This window comes from Astyanax mexicanus, chromosome 1, assembly GCF_023375975.1.
Source record: "Astyanax mexicanus isolate ESR-SI-001 chromosome 1, AstMex3_surface, whole genome shotgun sequence".
NCBI classification, from domain to species: Eukaryota; Metazoa; Chordata; class Actinopteri; order Characiformes; family Acestrorhamphidae; genus Astyanax; species Astyanax mexicanus.
This window is the reverse complement of record NC_064408.1, coordinates 123,268,003-123,286,301: the sequence shown is the minus strand read 5'-3', so window position 1 is coordinate 123,286,301 and position 18,299 is coordinate 123,268,003. Positions and strand designations below refer to the sequence as shown.

General features: G+C 38.7%; 1 protein-coding gene across 11 annotated transcripts in view; it reads left to right on the top strand.

Annotated features, from left to right (window-relative positions):
- Positions 1–18,299, top strand: part of LOC107197168 (NACHT, LRR and PYD domains-containing protein 14-like) — a 412,286-nt gene that overhangs the window by 269,367 nt on the left and 124,620 nt on the right. For 3 of the 11 annotated variants that reach the window (XM_049468087.1, XM_049468090.1, XM_049468105.1), the window contains 2 exons: positions 12,235–12,342; positions 12,477–12,590. The exons of 5 other annotated variants lie outside the window; for them this stretch is intronic. In XM_049468087.1, the coding sequence (XP_049324044.1) occupies positions 12,235–12,342; positions 12,477–12,590 (222 nt within the window). Of the gene's footprint in view, positions 1–11,357; positions 11,429–12,234; positions 12,343–12,476; positions 12,591–18,299 lie in introns of those variants that run through there. 3 more of the 11 variants (XM_049468099.1, XM_049468101.1, XM_049468108.1) reach the window with 2 other exon arrangements.

The following is an 18,299-nucleotide window of genomic DNA, read 5'->3' as shown; positions in this document are numbered from 1 at the left end:
TCTACAGATTGGATCCTGTACTGCAAGATGGTGTCATCAGAGTGGGTGGACGGCTGAACAAGTCAGCCATGCCAGAAGAATCCAAATGTCCGGCAGTGCTACACAAAGATCACCACCTTGCAAAGCTGATCCTGACGCATGTTCACCGTCAGAATGGTCACTGTGGACGAAATCATTTAATTGCAAAAGTCAGACAGCGATATTGGATCCCAGGATTGAACAGAGCTACTCGCACAGTGATATCTAGTTGCATTACATGCAGAAAACTGCTTGCAAAACCTACAGATCAAAAAATGGCAGAATTAATTGAGGAGCGTGTACTCCCTGACCAGCCTCCGTTTACACATGTAGGTGTAGACTATTTTGGACCTTTTGAGGTCAAAAGAGCACGCAGCATGGTAAAACGCTATGGCGTTCTGTTCACATGCCTTGCCTTAAGAGCAGTCCACATAGAGGTGGCTCACTCTTTAGATACCTCATCATGCATTAATGCCATCAGGAGATTTATCTGTAGAAGGGGTCAAGTGTCTACAATGCGCTCTGACAATGGCACAAATTTTGTTGGTGCAGAGAGAGAATTCAGAGAGTCTCTAGAAGAGCTTGATCACTCTCAAATCAGAGATGTCCTGATGCAGAAAGCCATCACCTGGATTTTTAACACCCCGACTACCTCCCACCAAGGTGGAATATGGGAACGACAGATTCGTACTGTCAGGAAGGTGTTGAATTCTGTATTGAGACAGCAGGTGTTGGATGATGACGGCCTTCACACTCTGCTAAGCGAAGTTGAAGCAATCATCAATGATCGACCTTTAACTGCTGCCTCTGATGATCCCAGTGACCTAGAGGTTTTGACTCCTAATCATCTTCTGTTAATGAAAAGGCAACCAGCTCTTCCACCTGGCGTGTTCAACAGGGATGACATCTACTCTCGTAGAAGATGGAGACAAATACAATATATGGCTAACCTTTTTTGGACAAGATGGACCCAGGAATACCTACCCTTGCTGCAGGAGCGACAGAAGTGGCACTCCCACAAAAGAAATTTCACTCTTGGAGACCTTGTTCTCATTGTGGACAATGCTGCCCCAAGGAATGCCTGGTTGACTGGAAGAATTCGGAAGACCTACCCAGACTCAAGAGGAGTGGTCAGACGGGTTCAAGTTCAAACCAAATCTAGCCTATTAGAAAGGCCTATTAACAAACTCTGTCTTTTGCAGGAAGCAGGATGAGTCAAGTAAGGATAGCAGATGGGCTCATACACAGAACTTTGATTAATAGATTAAGTTACTATGTACAGTAGATGTTAAATTGTTATGAATATGGCTCTATTAGTAAGTTTATAATTGTTTTTGCATCCTGCCAATACAATTAGGGGCCGGAGTGTTAGAGCCATAAATAAGATTTTATTTTTGTTTTATTTGTTTTTGAGTATTTTGTAATATTTGTATTATTTCATGAAGGTAATCCTAATGCCAGTGGAACTGTAAATTTATTACAAGACTCTTATTTTGATAGTGAGCAAAAGGATGCTCTTGAGCTGGTAGAGCACTAGCTGATTTAGTGAAGGATTGGAGAGCACGGATTCACACAGTTTTTTGACCGTGCTTACTGTGTTTGGAATTATTGAAAGGAAACTGTAAAAAAGAAGATTTTTGATTTACATTTTTCTTATATAAAGACTCTTTTTTTGTTGAACTCACAGTTTCACGCGTCCATTACTTTTCTGAGTGCTCTTAAATCCTGAATGACACAGATACTGGATCTGCTGCCATAACAATTACTGTTCCCAGAAAGTGTATAAATGTGCACAAAAAATAACTTACAATACTTATATATTACTTAGAAATACATCCTGTTATTAAGCATAGTGTCTTGTACATTGAACTAATTGCAAAAGAAAATATGTCATTAAAATGCTTAAATAGAAATCTTCAGGAGTTAGTGGTGTAATGTCAGGCAGACAATGGACAAAAATCCTGGCCTGTTAAGGGTTAAAAAAGTTCTAGATACTTCCACACGGCAGTCAGATTAGAGAGAGACAGAGAGGAATATAAATTCTAAAACTCACACTGTGCTGATCTCTCTTTGTGTGTGTGTCTGTGTGTGTGTGTCTGTGTGTGTGTGTGTGTGTGTTTAGAATGGAACATGCAGGAAAGATCAGAATCAAACCTGGATTTAAAAAATGTAAGTTTTCTTTAAAACACACACACACACACACACACACACTCTATACACTTCATAGAAACACCACACACTCCATACACACACTACATACAAACATCACACACACACTTTATACACAAACTACATACAAACACCACACACTCTATACACACACTACATACAAACACTACACACTCTATACACACACTACATACAAACACTACACACTCTATACACACTACATACAAACACCACAAACTCCACATGCACACTATACATAAACTATATATAATTTCTTTATACACACGCACTACATACAGTGCATCCGGAAAGTATTCACAGCGCTTCACTTTTTCCACATTTTGTTACGTTACAGCCTTATTCCAAATTGTGTTATATTAATCTCTTTCCTCAAAAATCTACACAAAATACCCCATTATGACCATGTGAAAAAAGTTTTCTTGAGAGTTCTGAAAATTTATTAAAAATAAAAAACTAAGAATTCACAGCCTTCACCATGAAGCTCAAAATTTAGCTCAGGTGCATCCTGTTTCCACTGATCATCCTTGAGATGTTTCTACAGCTTAAATGGAGTAAAACTGTGGTAAAACAAATGTTGATTGGACATAATTTGAAAAGGCACACACCTGTCTATATAAGGTCCCACAGTTGACTGCATGTCAGAGCGCAAACACCAAGCATGAAGTCAAAGGAATTGTCTGTAGACCTCCGAGACAAAATTGTATCGAGGCACAAATCTGGGGAAGGATACAGAAAAAATTCTGCTGCTTTGAAGGTCCCAATGAGCACAGTGGCCTCCATCATTCATAAATGGAAGAAGTTTGGAACCACCAGGACTCTTCCTAGAGCTGGCCGGACGTCTAAATTGAGCGATCGGGTGAGAAGGGACTTGGTCAAGGAGGTGACCAAGAACCTGATGGTCACTCTGTCAGAGCTCCAGCGTTCCTCCGTGGAGAGAGGAGAACCTTGCAGAAGGACAACCATCTCTGCAGCAATCCAACAATCAGGCCTGTATGGCAGAGTGGCCAGGCGAAAGCCACTCCTTAGTAAAAGGCACAAGGCAGCCTGTCTGTAATTTGCCAAAAGGCACCTGAAGGACTCTCAGACCATGAGCAAGAAAATTCTCTGGTCTGAGGAGATTGAACTCTTTGGTGTGAATGCCAGGCATCATGTTTGGAGGAAACCAGGCACTGCTCATCAGGAGGCCAATACCATCCCTACAGTCAAGCATGGTGGTGGCAGCATCATGCTATGGGGATGTTTTTCAGCAGCAGGAACTGGCAGACTAGTAAGGATAGAGGGAAAGATGAATGCAGCAATGTACAGAGACATCCTGGATGAAAACCTGCTCCAGAGCGCTCTTGACCTCAGACTGGGGCGACGGTTCATTTTTCAGCAGTACAACGATCCGAAGCACACAGCCAAGATCTCAAAGGAGTGGCTTCAGGACCACTCTGTGAATATCCTGGAGTGGCCCAGCCAGAGCTCAGACTTGAATCCTATTGAACATCTCTGGAGAGATCTGAAAATGGCTGTGCACAGACGTCTCCCATCCAACCTGATGGAGCTTCAGAGGTACTGCAAATAAGAATGGGTAAAACTGCCTAAATAGAGGTGTGCCAAGCTTGTGGCATCATATTCAAAAAGAAGGTGGTTCTACAAAGTATTAAGAAAAGGTTGTGAATACTTATGTAAATATGATTTCTTTGTTTTTTAATCTTTAAACATTTTCAAAACCCTCAAGAAAACTTTTTTCACATGGTCATAATGGGGTATTTTGTGTAGAATTTTGAGGAAAGAGATTAATTTAATACAATTCGGAATAAGGCTGTAACGTAACAAAATGTGGAAAAAGTGAAGCGCTGTGAATACTTTCCGGATGCACTGTAAAACACTACTCACACTATAAACACACACTGCATACAAACACTACACGCTCACACCACATACACACCCTATACACACACACACACACACACACACACACTCTCTCTCTCTGTATTAGTGCAGTGTGTATAATATGTGTTCTTGTGTTCAGGGTTCTGTGATTTCACACTGAATCCAAACACAGTAAACTCTGAGCTCTCTCTGAGTGAGGACAACAAAATTGTGGTCTGGGGAAAGAAGCAGCAGTCGTATCCTGATCATCCAGAGAGGTTTGATGAGTATTATCAGGTTCTGAGTAGAGAGAGAGTTACTGGGCGCTGTTACTGGGAGGCTGAGTGGAGCGGGAGAGGAGGAGCTGAAGTAGCTCTGAGTTATAAAACCATCAGCAGGAAAGGAAATGGATCAGACTGTGGGTTTGGACGGAATATAAACTCCTGGAGTCTGAGCTGCTCAGATGTCAGTTTCTCTGTTTATCACAATAATAAGAGAACTGATCTCCCCACTCCTCCCTCCGGCTGTAGGAGAGTAGGAGTGTATGTGGACTGTCCCGCCGGCACTCTGTCCTTCTACAGAGTCTCACACACTGTCGTACACTTACACACATTCTACACCACCTTCACTCAGCCCATCTATGCAGGGATTGGGGTTTATGATTTTAACTCCTTAGTGCATTTGTGTAAGATTGACTAAACCTGTGTGCTATTAGGAACACAAGCTGTATAAATGTTTTCTAATCTAGTCTAAAGATGGACTTGTTCGAATTGCCTCATTCAGCTGCAGTTAGTGTACAATTATGAATGTTCTGTCTAGCAAGTGTGAAACTGAACAAAAAAGCAATGGGCCATTATGATGAATAGATAAGAAGTGTTTTTCATTTACCATAGTGTTTTACATTGAGCACATCAGTGTTCAACTGGTTGTTATAAATGTCTAGTCCTATGATGGTTTATGTGTGTCATCTGAACACAAAATGCCATTTTGAGAAGAGATAACATTGTTTTTAAAAGTCTCTTTCAGCTAAAATCCACTTTTTTGTTCTTTGTGAAATATTGTAGGTCTCTCAGAGTTGTATATACATGCTGCACATGAAACTGTTCCTCAAACTCCATTGTCTGTAGTATCTGCAGAAAAATGAGTCTATTAGGAAAAGCTCTGAAGTGTACGTCAACCAGTGACCTCATGGCCTCGCCCACCCCAGCTCGGGAACAACCACAGGCAGCACTGAAGCTGGGCTGCAGTAGATCGATTTAGCTAAAGAGGAGCTTACAGCTCTGTTTACACAGCAAGTTAGCGTTAGCTATCTTGTGTAAGTAACTGTAGGTTTAAATTGTGTCTGCAGGGAGAGGGAGGGAATCCACGCGGCCGCGGGGAGAGCAGTGCCGCGGCGGGCAGTCTCCGCTCAGCTTGCGACATTGACATTGGCATCGCAGCCAATCGCTTTCTCCATCATATGTTTACTGCTTTGGAGTGTGTCGCCTGACAGAGCGAGCAAGTTTTTCTGTTTTTAAGTTGTAGTTCAGTGCTGTGTTCGAACGAGACGTTGTTATACTTTTATCACCCGGTGAACCCTGCTAAAATATTCAGCTCAGGCCCAACTGGTCATTTGTCTCTATAATCATACAGCGAGGTCTTGTAGTTCAGCCTGTGGCTTCTGTGGTTAGGAAGCCCTGTCCATGTAGCGCTGATTGGCTACCGCCTAGCGAAACTCACTTCTCATTTGCATATAGTTGAAAAACTATTTGTGGCTCGCTTTGCCTTGTTCGCACCACTACTACTCCCAGAATCCTCAGCATGACACTGCCCCCACTCTCTGTAGAAAACAGTGGGAGACAGAGCGGAAAACGTTTTGTGTCGGTGCAGTGTGAGCGTACTGTAACGTTTCTTTGCGGCTAATCGACGCTGAGAGTCTGAAGTTTAAGGGTTGAATTTATCTAGCACTCAGTGCTATACCTTTACAACTAAGGCTGAGAACATTTTGTCCTTTGAGCTGTAAAATTGACTGTGGGGGAACACAGGTAGGCGTCCTCTGCTGCAGTGCTGTTAGCCAATCAGAAGCGATATGTTTGCATGTATGAATATTCATGAGAAAGATCAGTGATGTAAAGCAGGTTAAATGGAAACACCTGAGCACTTTTGGAATGAATGATCGTTTGAAAAACGATGGAATGAGACCTTTAATGTAACTTTTAATTTTGCAGAAGAATTGTTTTGCTCATTGTCTGTGTGTGTGTTTTATTTGTGTGTAGGCATGCTTTCAAAAAATGTTTCTAAAACATCAGTTCAAAGCTATTGCACCCTCCTACTGAGGGTGTTTGAACAGCATTGGGAACTGTCACCTTGTATCTAATATTTGTTTAGATATACCCTGACACCTTGAATACTGACACTGTATATGCATTGAATACACTTCTGTACTTGGCAAGAAAATGCATATTCTGCTGTTATGGTCTAAACCTGAGGTGCCCTCAGTCAGGTTATGGCTTACAAAATAAAAATGTTTTTTTTTTAGAGAAACTAACATTTGATTTACATCATAACTCAAGAAAATGATGGCAGACATTGTTTCCTATATGTGCCTATTTAAAAAATCGAAATGTATTTATTTAGATTATTTACTGTATGGTTCTTTATTTGTTTTTCTTATGTGCCTTGCCCTGCTGTTGTTTTTCTGTTTTATTCTGTGAACTCTCTGGAATCTGGCTTTTAACATGTATCCTTTGAAGAATCCAATAAATTTTTTTTAAGAAAGATTGTCTGAGTGCTATTTTATAGATACTAATGCAAATCACATTATATTAAATTCTTGGCTTTACCTAACAAATTTCACAGTTTAACACATGTAATAAAAGAAATGTAAACACTCTCTTTTTCACAACGACCTGTATTGCACATGTGCTGTAAAAGGCAAAAGAAAGAAGACCCTTCAAAATGCATCATTTATTTGCTGCCAAGCCATGGACAACTTGGCGCTTTTGAGTGCGTTTCCAGGGCTTGGTGGTGCATTTGCATGGTGAAGCTCCTATTGTACATACAGAGTCTTGGAAAACTCTGCCTATCACACATTAATTAGTATCTTCAGGTGTTTAGGAGAGCAGGACAGCTGTTCACACCAACAGATACAGTATTTAGATCAGGGATGCCCAAATTTCTACCACCCACTATTTACAGTGTAGTGGCTGTGCGTGGTTGCTTAGCAACAGCAGCGCACTACATTTCCCAGCGGAACGATCAGTGATTTTTATTATTATTAATAATAATAATAAGTATTATAATGCTACTATATTAATAATAAACTATTATATCCTGTATGTTTCTAGAAGCAGTAAGACAGCTGAGTTCAGGTGAGTTCCAGTTATTTTGACACTTTAATTAACAGAAACGTTAAGTGAATTCATATATAGAAGAGTTGGCTATGATATGCAGTCGGACAAGCATCGTGTCATTGACATATTCATTAATAATTCGAATAGTGTTAATTTTCTTTCTATCAAGCGAGTTAACTTTATTATAAAAAATATATAGTTGGTATTTTATGTTCTCTGACATAAAAAGCAGAAACAATATATCAACAAACCAAAGCAGCTGTGTTTATTAACAGGAGCTCTACCTCCATCTACTGACATTAAAAGGTTCTGCATTTTATAGAAATAGTCTCTGGTTTGTTTGTGCTCTTTTAATAATGATATAAAACATTATGTGCTACCAAAACAGATCTATAAAACCTTTGGAGGTCGTATTATGTTTATTATTATAAAGCAGTATTTTATATTAGCGCTGCCCTCACGCGCTCTTTATACGCGCTGTGATTCAGCGCGAGACGCTCTCCTGTCACATTAGCCTGTTAGCAGCTAACAGAGTTAGCAGTGAATTATCTCGGTTTCTCTTAAACTGTTTAATAAACTGAGAAAAACACTTATGATTCATGGGGAAATTGATGAGTTTAAACAATTTTAGATGAAACCAGTCTAAATAAATGCTGAATTTTAGGTATAAAGTTAGGAACCGGATAAATTAGCTAGCTTCCTAGCGTTAGCTAAGCTAGCTACTGAATGTACCCAAAGTTTCTGAGAAAGAGCATTTATTAGCTGTTTTCTGTGACTAAAACGGGTTTTAACGGTTTGGACGAAATTATCTGCCACTGTTCTGACAATTCTTCTAACAACTGTCTGTTTTTATGCTAATTTACCTCTGTAAGAGTAAATTATCCTCAAATTTTACCTTAGCTTAAGATCTTAGTTTTATTGTTTATTAATGTTATCTAGCTAACAGAATTTATGTTTATTTACACATTTTTTTTTACTTAATTTTACGTTTTTTCAAACATTTCTCACATTTTTACGATTTCTTTTAATTCATGTATTCTTTTCTCTCCAGTTTCTCAGTCAGACATAAAAGACAGATATTTTTATAATACTTAGCTATACTGTTTTGTCTCTCAAGCCATTACATGCCACCTTTTATATGATATGGTTCAAGTGAATGAAGATATTTGTAATTCTGAATATCATATTGTGCTCTATAATGGATGTAATTAATTTAAAGTGTTTATGAGTTATTATAATAGTTTTATTTTCCCAGATACCTGCATTTAATATCAAAAAGAAACTCCTCATCTACAGCACGTCATCTAATCTTTTGATACTTTTAAAGGTTAGTGTGGTTTATTTGTGGAAACACAATGATTGATATTTACATGTATTGTTTATTTAAGTTTATTTAAGTTTAATTTCACAACTAATCAACCCAAATGTTGCCCATCAGCCGGTCTTGGTAAATCTCTCAGTTCTAACTACGGCAAATACATACTGCAGAAATTTTATAAAAGGACCTGTTTTGGAAGCACATATTGTTTTAGCTCATTATTAGAAAAGCACAAACACGCCGGAGATTATTTATATAAAGTGCAGTACATCTCACTGACACTAGATGGAGGCACTGCTCCTTTCCCAGCAAAAGAAGAACTAAACACAGCTCCTTTCAGAGGATAATGGCAAAAGGGAAAAAATAATAGTAAAATATATAATGGAATAATCTATAATAGCAGTAACTATAATAAAAAACTACGTACTTTCTGTGGCTAAAACATTAGCCTGTTAATTACAGTTAAAAATGTGACATATATATTACAAAATATTACATAATTATTTACAAAATTACTTTACAGAATGCCAACTGTTTGTTTATAAACATGTTTCATTGCTAAGAACTTGAAAAATATTTAGAAAACAATTCATTTGAAGTTAAATTACAGTGACACCACATTACTTTTGTATGGCCAAAGTCAATTTGTGTGGATGATCACTTGATTAAAAATGTAATATAAATGTACATGTACACAACATTCTTAATATTTGAACAGTTACAAGAGATACTTTAATTGTTACGATTTGAAAATTATCCTGTTGAAAGTGTTTGTCATTGTCCCATATATTTATATCTGTCAGAAGCAGTTTATATTTAGCCCGTATGATTTATTTTACTTCAATATTCAAAACACAGAGTGCATTATTAATAACATGGTATGTTGGATGAGATTTTTCACAGTAATATATTGTTGCACAAATAGAGGGTCAGTTGGACTGGTGCTTGTTTTAACATAGTGAACAGGGTTGATTTTACACACAAGCTGTTTAAGCTGTTTAATGTGTCTGAATTTGTATTTAAGTGGTAAATTAAACGATTTAGTGGCTCCTGGGTTTGGACATAACAGAATTTTATTTATTGGGAATAAAGGATCATTATTCAAAATAAGGTCCTCAGATACACACTGACATTCAAAAAATATATATTTTATTATTCTTTTTTTTTATTAAATAGTGGAAGTGTTAGCTATAATAACTGCATTTATAATTATAATAATTAGAACACAAAATGATACAAATAATGTGTATTTATATGTAAATGACAGCTGTTGTTCACTGAGACTATCTAATGAACAGTAAATGATTATGTGCCTTCATAAATAGCTCAGAGAAGATCACTTATACTGCTCTTCTTCTACTTCTTGTTCTGTTGAAGCAGATATTTTACACTGCAGTGATTTTTACAGAGCAGCAGGTGTTCTGACGAATTGTGCTACCTTTGCTAGACTGTGCTACCCTAGTCTATGCTTAAAGGTAATAATACAAAAAAGCAGCATATTAGAACATTCTCCTGGCAGGAGTGTATGTAGGATAACTGGACGACCTAAATCACTGTATCGATGTGAAATTAAGCTAATAGAGGTGATTGTTTTCATTATTTATTGTTTTTCTTAAATTGTCATTTACTTTTATGTAACCCTTAAGCAAATAAGGACAGTGAGCACAGGCTTGGAAAACAGAATTATCATGGAAAAACTCATTAAAACATGAAGTAATGTGGGTCAGAGCATGCGCAGTGCTGAGGAAAAGCACTTTTCTATGGTAAGCAGAACTCGGCAAAACACCGTCTTGCTCATGAATATTCAAACATTCCATTCAGCCGTGTGGCTCCGCCCCACCAGCGCCTATTCGCTCTGAGAGAAAGAGGGGCGGGGCTTAGAGAGAGACAGGTGAGACGCAGGTAAAGGAGAAATTGAAAGTAAGTCCAGTTTCCTCCATTAGAACAGGACAGAAGTCTGGATTCACTCGGTAAGTTCAGAACTGAAGAGAATGTAGAACAGAACCGTGTAGCTTAAAGTCAGAACCGGTTCTAAGGGTTCCTCAGATCCAGAACCGGTTCTTTAAGCTCAGCTCAGTGTCCGATTACACTGGAAGAACAAGGCTCAGCATTGAGATCTGAACCAGTTCAATAATGCTGTAAACTGAAGAGAAATGCGCAGATATATATATTATATTCATATTTATTGATCACAATTACAACGTAGTTTATGCTGTTTAAAGCGCATTAATGCTTAATGTGGGCGTTGATCTGTTGGGTAGATAAAAACACGGAACTGCTATAAAGGCGTGTTTATATGTAGTAGCGCTGTTCAACTAGCAGGGGAGAAACGGAGCTGAAGGTCACCTGTTTTATATTATACTTAAATAATGTTTCTATTCTAATTCAGTAACATAATAGTAATTTTATTAATAATTTTAGAACGATGTGTATATTTATATTAGTAGTAATGATTCAATTATAATACTTGTAATTTGTAATCAGGTTAAATCACACTGTTATGTAACATTCTCTGTTTCATTTGTTTTGTTTGTTCATCAGGTACCTTTTAATGCAGACAATAATGTTCTTATTCTAAGAATAAAGGTTTTATTCTAACGGCTGATCTGTTCTCAGGGGTTGATGTCGGCAGTGTTCAGCTGTGTGTGAATGAAGGAGAGTAAATTATGGACCTTCAAAACTCCAGCAGTGGAGGAGGACCTCCTGTCATAAAGTGAGTAAATTAAGTGGTTTAATTTATAAAGTTGTTTTGTATTTTAATGATTGCAGCTCTAATCCTGGACCTGTGATCTGCATATTTTACAGTTTTAATATATTGAGAACAGATGACCCAGAGTCAGAACCATGTGCTCTATTTAACTGGAAGAAAAATGCTTAAAAAACAGCATGTTATTCTTATAGTATAATGTTTGTTTCTAATCTGTACCTAAAGTAAATATCTGCCTTTAATATATTATAGTGAATATTAATAAATATAATTATGTTTATGAAAATGGTTTATATGATATGTGAAGGAACTCCTGATGTGCGGCATTTGTTTAGATCAGATGGAAGTGATTGTGTATGTTATTAAAGCTGTGTAATGAATCTTCTCACAGAAACACCTGTTCCATTCTGTTTTGATCTATAGCTCTGTTAATGTTCCGTATAATTCCATCCGAGAAAAAATATATCTTGTAGTTTATAATACAGTGTAATTGTGGAGCTCTTACAAATACAGGTTATTAACTTGTAACAGATATATAAAATACATACAGTAAAGATGACATAATCATGTTATGACACTGTGACATTATAACAAACACACAAATATATGCAACAGTATTGTTAAAGAAATTAAATTATGTATATTTATTGGGTGAGCATTTTGAAGTTTTGGGCAGTGGACAAAAAGCTTTTGGACTCTTCTGGAACAGTTATGAAGAAGTTACTCTGGAACCTGTAAATGAGTTTTAGTAAAGGAAGTCATTACTCCATACTTTACTCTCATCATGGATCATCATGAAGATCTGTTTTCAGGGAGAAGAGAGCAGCATCTCCAGCCCCCAGTGGAGTGTCTATGAAGAGTGACTGGTCCATGCATCATCCTCCAGAGTTCAGCAGTGGAGGAGGAAGCTCTGGGTCTCGGTACATCACTGCACTAAACTACTGTTCTGTTCTGAGAGTGAAGCTCTTCAGTTCCTGATCTTTATTAAAGATGTGCTGTGTGTTGGAGTTTCACTGTGTAAATGCTGGAGATTCTCTGTGTTTAATGTTAACAGAACTGAAACCCAGAGAGGAGCTTCTCCAGAGCCCAGCTGTGTGTCTATGAAGAGTGACTGGTCCATTGGGGATCGTCCTGATTTCAGCAGTGAAGATGTGACCTCTGACCCACAGTGAGTGAAACATCAAAGCCTTTTTACAGATTTGTACTGTAATTTACATTTTCAATACATATAACACACACACACACACACACACACACACACACACACACACACACACACAGAGGAGGTCAGTGTGAGATTGTGAGTTTCTCTTTTCTCTATTTAATGATCAGTGTACACAGCTAGATGTGATGGGGAGGCGGGATTTAGATTAGACTGACTGACCAGAACAATTTAAAGACAATATCAGCTACTGGTTGGAGAATTACACATATATCTATATATTTGGGGTGTGCGATAAAAAGATATCTCGATAATTTCTGTAATTTTGTCAGTAATATAAAAATAAACTATTTTTTGCATCATTAAAAAATCTGTATATAAAATTATTATATTGTAAGTATTATAATTTACTAGCCTGTGCTTCTTAAAAGATAATAATTACTTACTAAATATATTTATGGAAACAATATATTTTATTTTTTATTAAATTCCTTGAAACAAACAAACATTGAACTCACCAGTTCAAATATCAAACTGTCACGTCTTGGCCTCGTCTCGTGTCTCTGTGTGTCTTCCCCACGTGACCTGTGCTCCACCTGTGTCTCATTTGTAGCTCCGCCCCTTCCCCAGGTGTTTCTAATTCTAGAGTGTTTCCTGTTTCTTTATATAGATCACCTGTGCCACTTTGTCTCGGTCGGTCTTTGCACCTTCCACTGTTGTCTGTCTCTCCGCGTTTCTGTGTTGCGAAAGCCCTAGTTCCGTGTTTTTTCCTAGTTTGTTTTCCCTTGCTCCTGTGTTTTTCTGTTTATTTTCTAGTTTCCTGTTTTTATCCATTGTTTTTCCTCCCTTGCCCTGCTTAGTTTAGTTTTCCCTTTTCTAGTTTAGCTTCTTGTTTATTTCTTTGTTTATTTCAAGTCCGTCTCTTGTATATATTCCCTGTTTATTATTATCTCTAGTTTGTTTAGTTTATGTTCTTTAGTTCTCTCGTTTGTTTTGGTCTTGCGGTTATATGTTTATCTATTTTCAGTTATTTAGTTTATTCCCCAGTTCTACTATTACGACTCCGGAAGAAATGTTGTCAGTTGCACGATTTAATGTTTTAACATATTTAGCAAAACAATGATACATATATGAAGAGGTTATAATGAAACAGTCTTCTAGTAGAGTCTTTGGCGTAGGCCCCGTCATCGGCCCAGGACTTGATACATCTGGGCTCTGCAGATCCTGTCGTACATTGGAGACAGGGGCGGAGCCAACCCCCGGGCAACCAAACGGGACCAACCTGGAGGCGGTGGGGAAGGAGGAGGGTAAGAACGACCATCAGCGTCTGAAAGGCAGCAAAGGTACTGAATGAGTGATCTTATTTAAAGGCAGAGGGAACAGCTGATTGGATAGGTAATTAGGTGACGTAGCATTGGAGTCTTTAGTAGAACTTTCGCTGCGCTTTCATTTCTACTATTACGACTCCGGAAGAAATGTTGTCAGTTGCACGATTTAATGTTTTAACATATTTAGCAAAACAAAGATACATATATGAAGAGGTTATAATGAAACAGTCTTCTAGTAGAGTCTTTGGCGTAGGCCCCGTCATCGGCCCAGGACTTGATACATCTGGGCTCTGCAGATCCTGTCGTACATTGGAGACAGGGGCGGAGCCAACCCCAAAAGTGAAAGAATTAATATATATATATATATATATATACCCACCGAGTAGATCTTTACTTTATCCTACATCCTGTAATAAAAGAAACGTTTGATTAATAATCAGCATAATAATAAACGATACCGTACTTTTAAAAGATAGCTCTTTAGCACCGGTGACTGTGGACAGTGAAGCATTTCCTTTTATACCTTGGATATCCCCATGCATGAGTGAGTTTATTAGCATTTAACTCGTGGATTGTGTTAAGTGAGCACATGCTTGATGTATCTAAATGTGGGTGACCTGTGCAGTAACAAGCAGAGTTAACGTGGGTGTAGTGTCCAGTGATGCGCTTGCATTGCGCCAACTTTCCATGCTGTTAGTATGGGCCGATGCCCTTCACTCATACATACGCTTGCTACGAGCCTAAGCGGGGTGCGCCCCCGAAGCGTACGGGCACGAGCCCTTCACTCATACATTCGCCTGCTACGAGCCCAGCGGGGTGCGCCCCCGAAGCGTACGGGTGGCGAGCCCTTCATTCATACATACGCTTGCTACGAGTCCAAGCGGGGTGCACACCCCGAAGCGTACGGGCGGCGAGCCCTTCACTCATTCATTTATTCATTAGATCATTAGATATTCATTCAGTTATCTATTCATCAGAGCATGCGCGGGGAATGCCCCCAAACATACAGGCCATGTGCCTACATTCAAACATTCATTTCTTTCATTCTTTAATTAATCTGCATTCATCCGATCAATACATAACATTTTGCAGACGCTTTTGTCTAAAGCGACTTAAATAGTAAAGTTCAGAAATAATAGAAGGTAGAAAAATTTAATACAGGGCCTAAAGGAGATCAAAGGGAAGTTGTGTGACAGAGGAGTGAAGAAGGGGAAGAAGGAAGAGACGTTAGCAAGAAGAAAATGGTATTAGGCGAGGGGTGCGCCCCCAAACATACAGGCCATGTGCCTACATTCAAACATTCATTTCTTTCATTCTTTAATTAATTCTGCATTCATCCGATCAATACATAACATTATGCAGACGCTTTTGTCTAAAGCGACTTAAATAGTAAAGTTCAGAAATAATAGAAGGTAGAAAACTTAATACAGGGCCTAAAGGAGATCAAAGGGAAGTTGTGTGACAGAGGAGTGAAGAAGGGGAAGAAGGAAGAGACGTTAGCAAGAAGAAAATGGTGTTAGGCGAGGGGTGCGCCCCCAAACATACGGGCCGCGGGCCCTACATTCATACACGAGGGCGTCGAGCCCAATCAAAGCATGCGTTGCTGTTAGTGAGGGCCATGGCCAAAACATGCATCTAGGTTGGGCATCGAGCCCATCATGCGCGGGGACCGCCCCCAAAGCATGCGTTGCTGTTAGTAACGGGCTGCGCGCCCTGTAAACGCTTGGGCGTTGCGCCTGACAAGCGCGGGGTTCGACCCCTGAAAAAACATGCTGTTAGTAACATGCAATAATCCTCATGTCATGTCGTCTGGGCTGTGAGCCCAAGATAAAGAGGAGATTGTCTCCTGGTATGTGTTGATGTAAATGACCACGGGCCATAATGCATTAAGCTATATGTATAGACATGTGATAATCAGCAATGTTGGGAGAGTATCACAGATCGTTTTAACAACTGGTTAATACTGTTAGTGAAGCATTGAAACAAAAGCAAATGTTGATGTATAATAGATCATTTAAATCGCCGGATTGATGCACGAATTAACATACTCTAAAGTATGTAGTACTTCCACCGCCTCCAGTGTTTGCTTATAAATAATACTTACTTAGACAGTGTTGAATGAGCTTGCTGAGGGTTCAGCAGTAGGTCCAGTTCTGGTCTAATGTGTGACAGGTGTGCTGAAATTACCCGTCTCTCAAGTAGCAAAATGGTGACGTCAGCTTCGCTGAGGATGCGGCTGCGTCGTTCCTAAAGAGTGCGACCAGCGTAGCAGGATGGAGATGGTCAGCGTTTCCTAATTGACATTTGACAGGTGAAATCTGACCACTGTTTCGCCATAGGGTAGCTATTAGGTAAAAACCAAACAGAGGCGCATAAAGTTTAGAAGAGCGTGAAAGCAGATAGCTAGCCCCAGAAGTGTAAAGACAGAAATCGGAGTGCATTTTTAGCATTTTAATTGTAAAACAGGGCCCTGTTCTCTGCAACAGAATGTTTCGTGAAAACAGTAATGAAGGAAGGAGTAGAGCTTAAATCAGACAGCGTGAGGCATTGAACTGTTCAAATAAATATTGTCGGCGCGCGCTCGTGAAATGCCTGTGCACTTAAATCCATAAAAGCTGCCGTATGCAGTTGAAACATAGGGAGAATATATCAGACTTGTAAATTAGATTTATTTCTGTAAATGGCAAGCTATATTAAATTGAGGAAGAGGATTTTTTGCAATGCCTTTGAGGAGTAAGCATATAGCTGGATTAGAAAACGAACTCGGATAATCTGACTATTACGACGTTCCTTATTAATTGGCATCAATAATTTTTGTAGAGAGAAAGTTTGTTACCAATTATGAAATTAATTTATAATTACTGATTCCCAGGTAATTAAATTGAGCAATGACATGATCGGAGTGCAGAAAGAACAACTTAAATGAGGATCGTGATCACAGCTTCGCGGTCACAATGTATTTATTAATAATTTCAGAGAAAATAAAAAGTAATGAAACGCACGCGAACACCACCGATCATTTCGTACAGAACTGAGAGCAGATCCAGGGGCGATGGTCAAAATTAATAGCCAACAGTCGGCAAACTATCGCCCTTGGAAATAAATACCCAAAACCGACAAACAGAGCGGCGCTCGCATAGAGCGCAGCCGAAGAAACGGCGCCGAGGAGAACAATAAGAAATACCGGACCACAACCAAGAAATCGAGACTAGAAAAGCCACGAACGACACGGCAAACAGAGAAGACACAAAAGCACCCAAGCGAAATCGCTAGCCCAGAGACCGATAAAGAGATATATTGATATATTATGTATCCCAAAGGAAAGTAAAGCACCCAAACGAAATCACGAACCCAGAGGCAGACAAAGATACAGATATATAGATATTAAATAGCCCTAAGGAAATATAGACATCCAGCAGCAACAGCACGATTCATAAGAAATAAAGAACAGTAAGAATAAAGAAACACACTATATACGGATCAAAACACAGAAGAACAGAAAAGATATAAGAGTAAATAGAACAGAAAAGGTAATAAGAAGATAAGTCGGGAAGCAGTTCAGCAGCAAACAATTTTTAAAACGCAGAGTAAGACATTCCTTTAAACTAAGCTTTAACAACTTATCCATGTCACAGGTACAACAATTCGTAAGAGCAACAGCAGTATCATTATTATTAGTATTATTATTATCATTATTATTATCATTATGTATCTTTTATATAAATAAATATATTTATGAATAATATTACAGTTGGACAATTTATGGTATATCAGTTCGTATTCCAGTATTATTTCTTATCAGTACTAGCATCACTAGCATTACTATTAACTATTATATTTATTGTTCGTGCTTATTCTATGTACAGCACACGTTGAGCTGCATTGCAATGTATGAAGGCGCTACAAAATAAAGAGTAACATCGGCATCATTATTATCATCATTATCACTATTAGTACTATTATTAGTATTACCATTATTATCACCGTAAACTAGGCAGAGCAGTAGATGTTGCCAACTGCCATCAAATAATTTACGGAGCAAAGTGCAAGGAGCAACGACATGGATCGCAAGAGACTGAAAGCACCGAGAAACACAAACATGCATATGATACAAAATATGTCGAAGAAGCGAATACGTGAAAACCCAATCATGAGTAACTGTATGCGACGGTAAGGGAGGCGAGGTCGGGGAAGAGAGAAGTAGTGAGCGGTAGAATGGTACAATGTAGTTAAAAGTACGGAAAATCAACAGAACAGCGAACAGAAGACAGAACAGAAAAAAAAAAGAAAAGAGGTAGAAGAGCGGCCAGCCATAAGGTCAAAAGACCGCGAAGAGGACCATCCACGCGCCGGGGGCAAACGGGCTTCGGAAGGAAGGCAAAAGAAG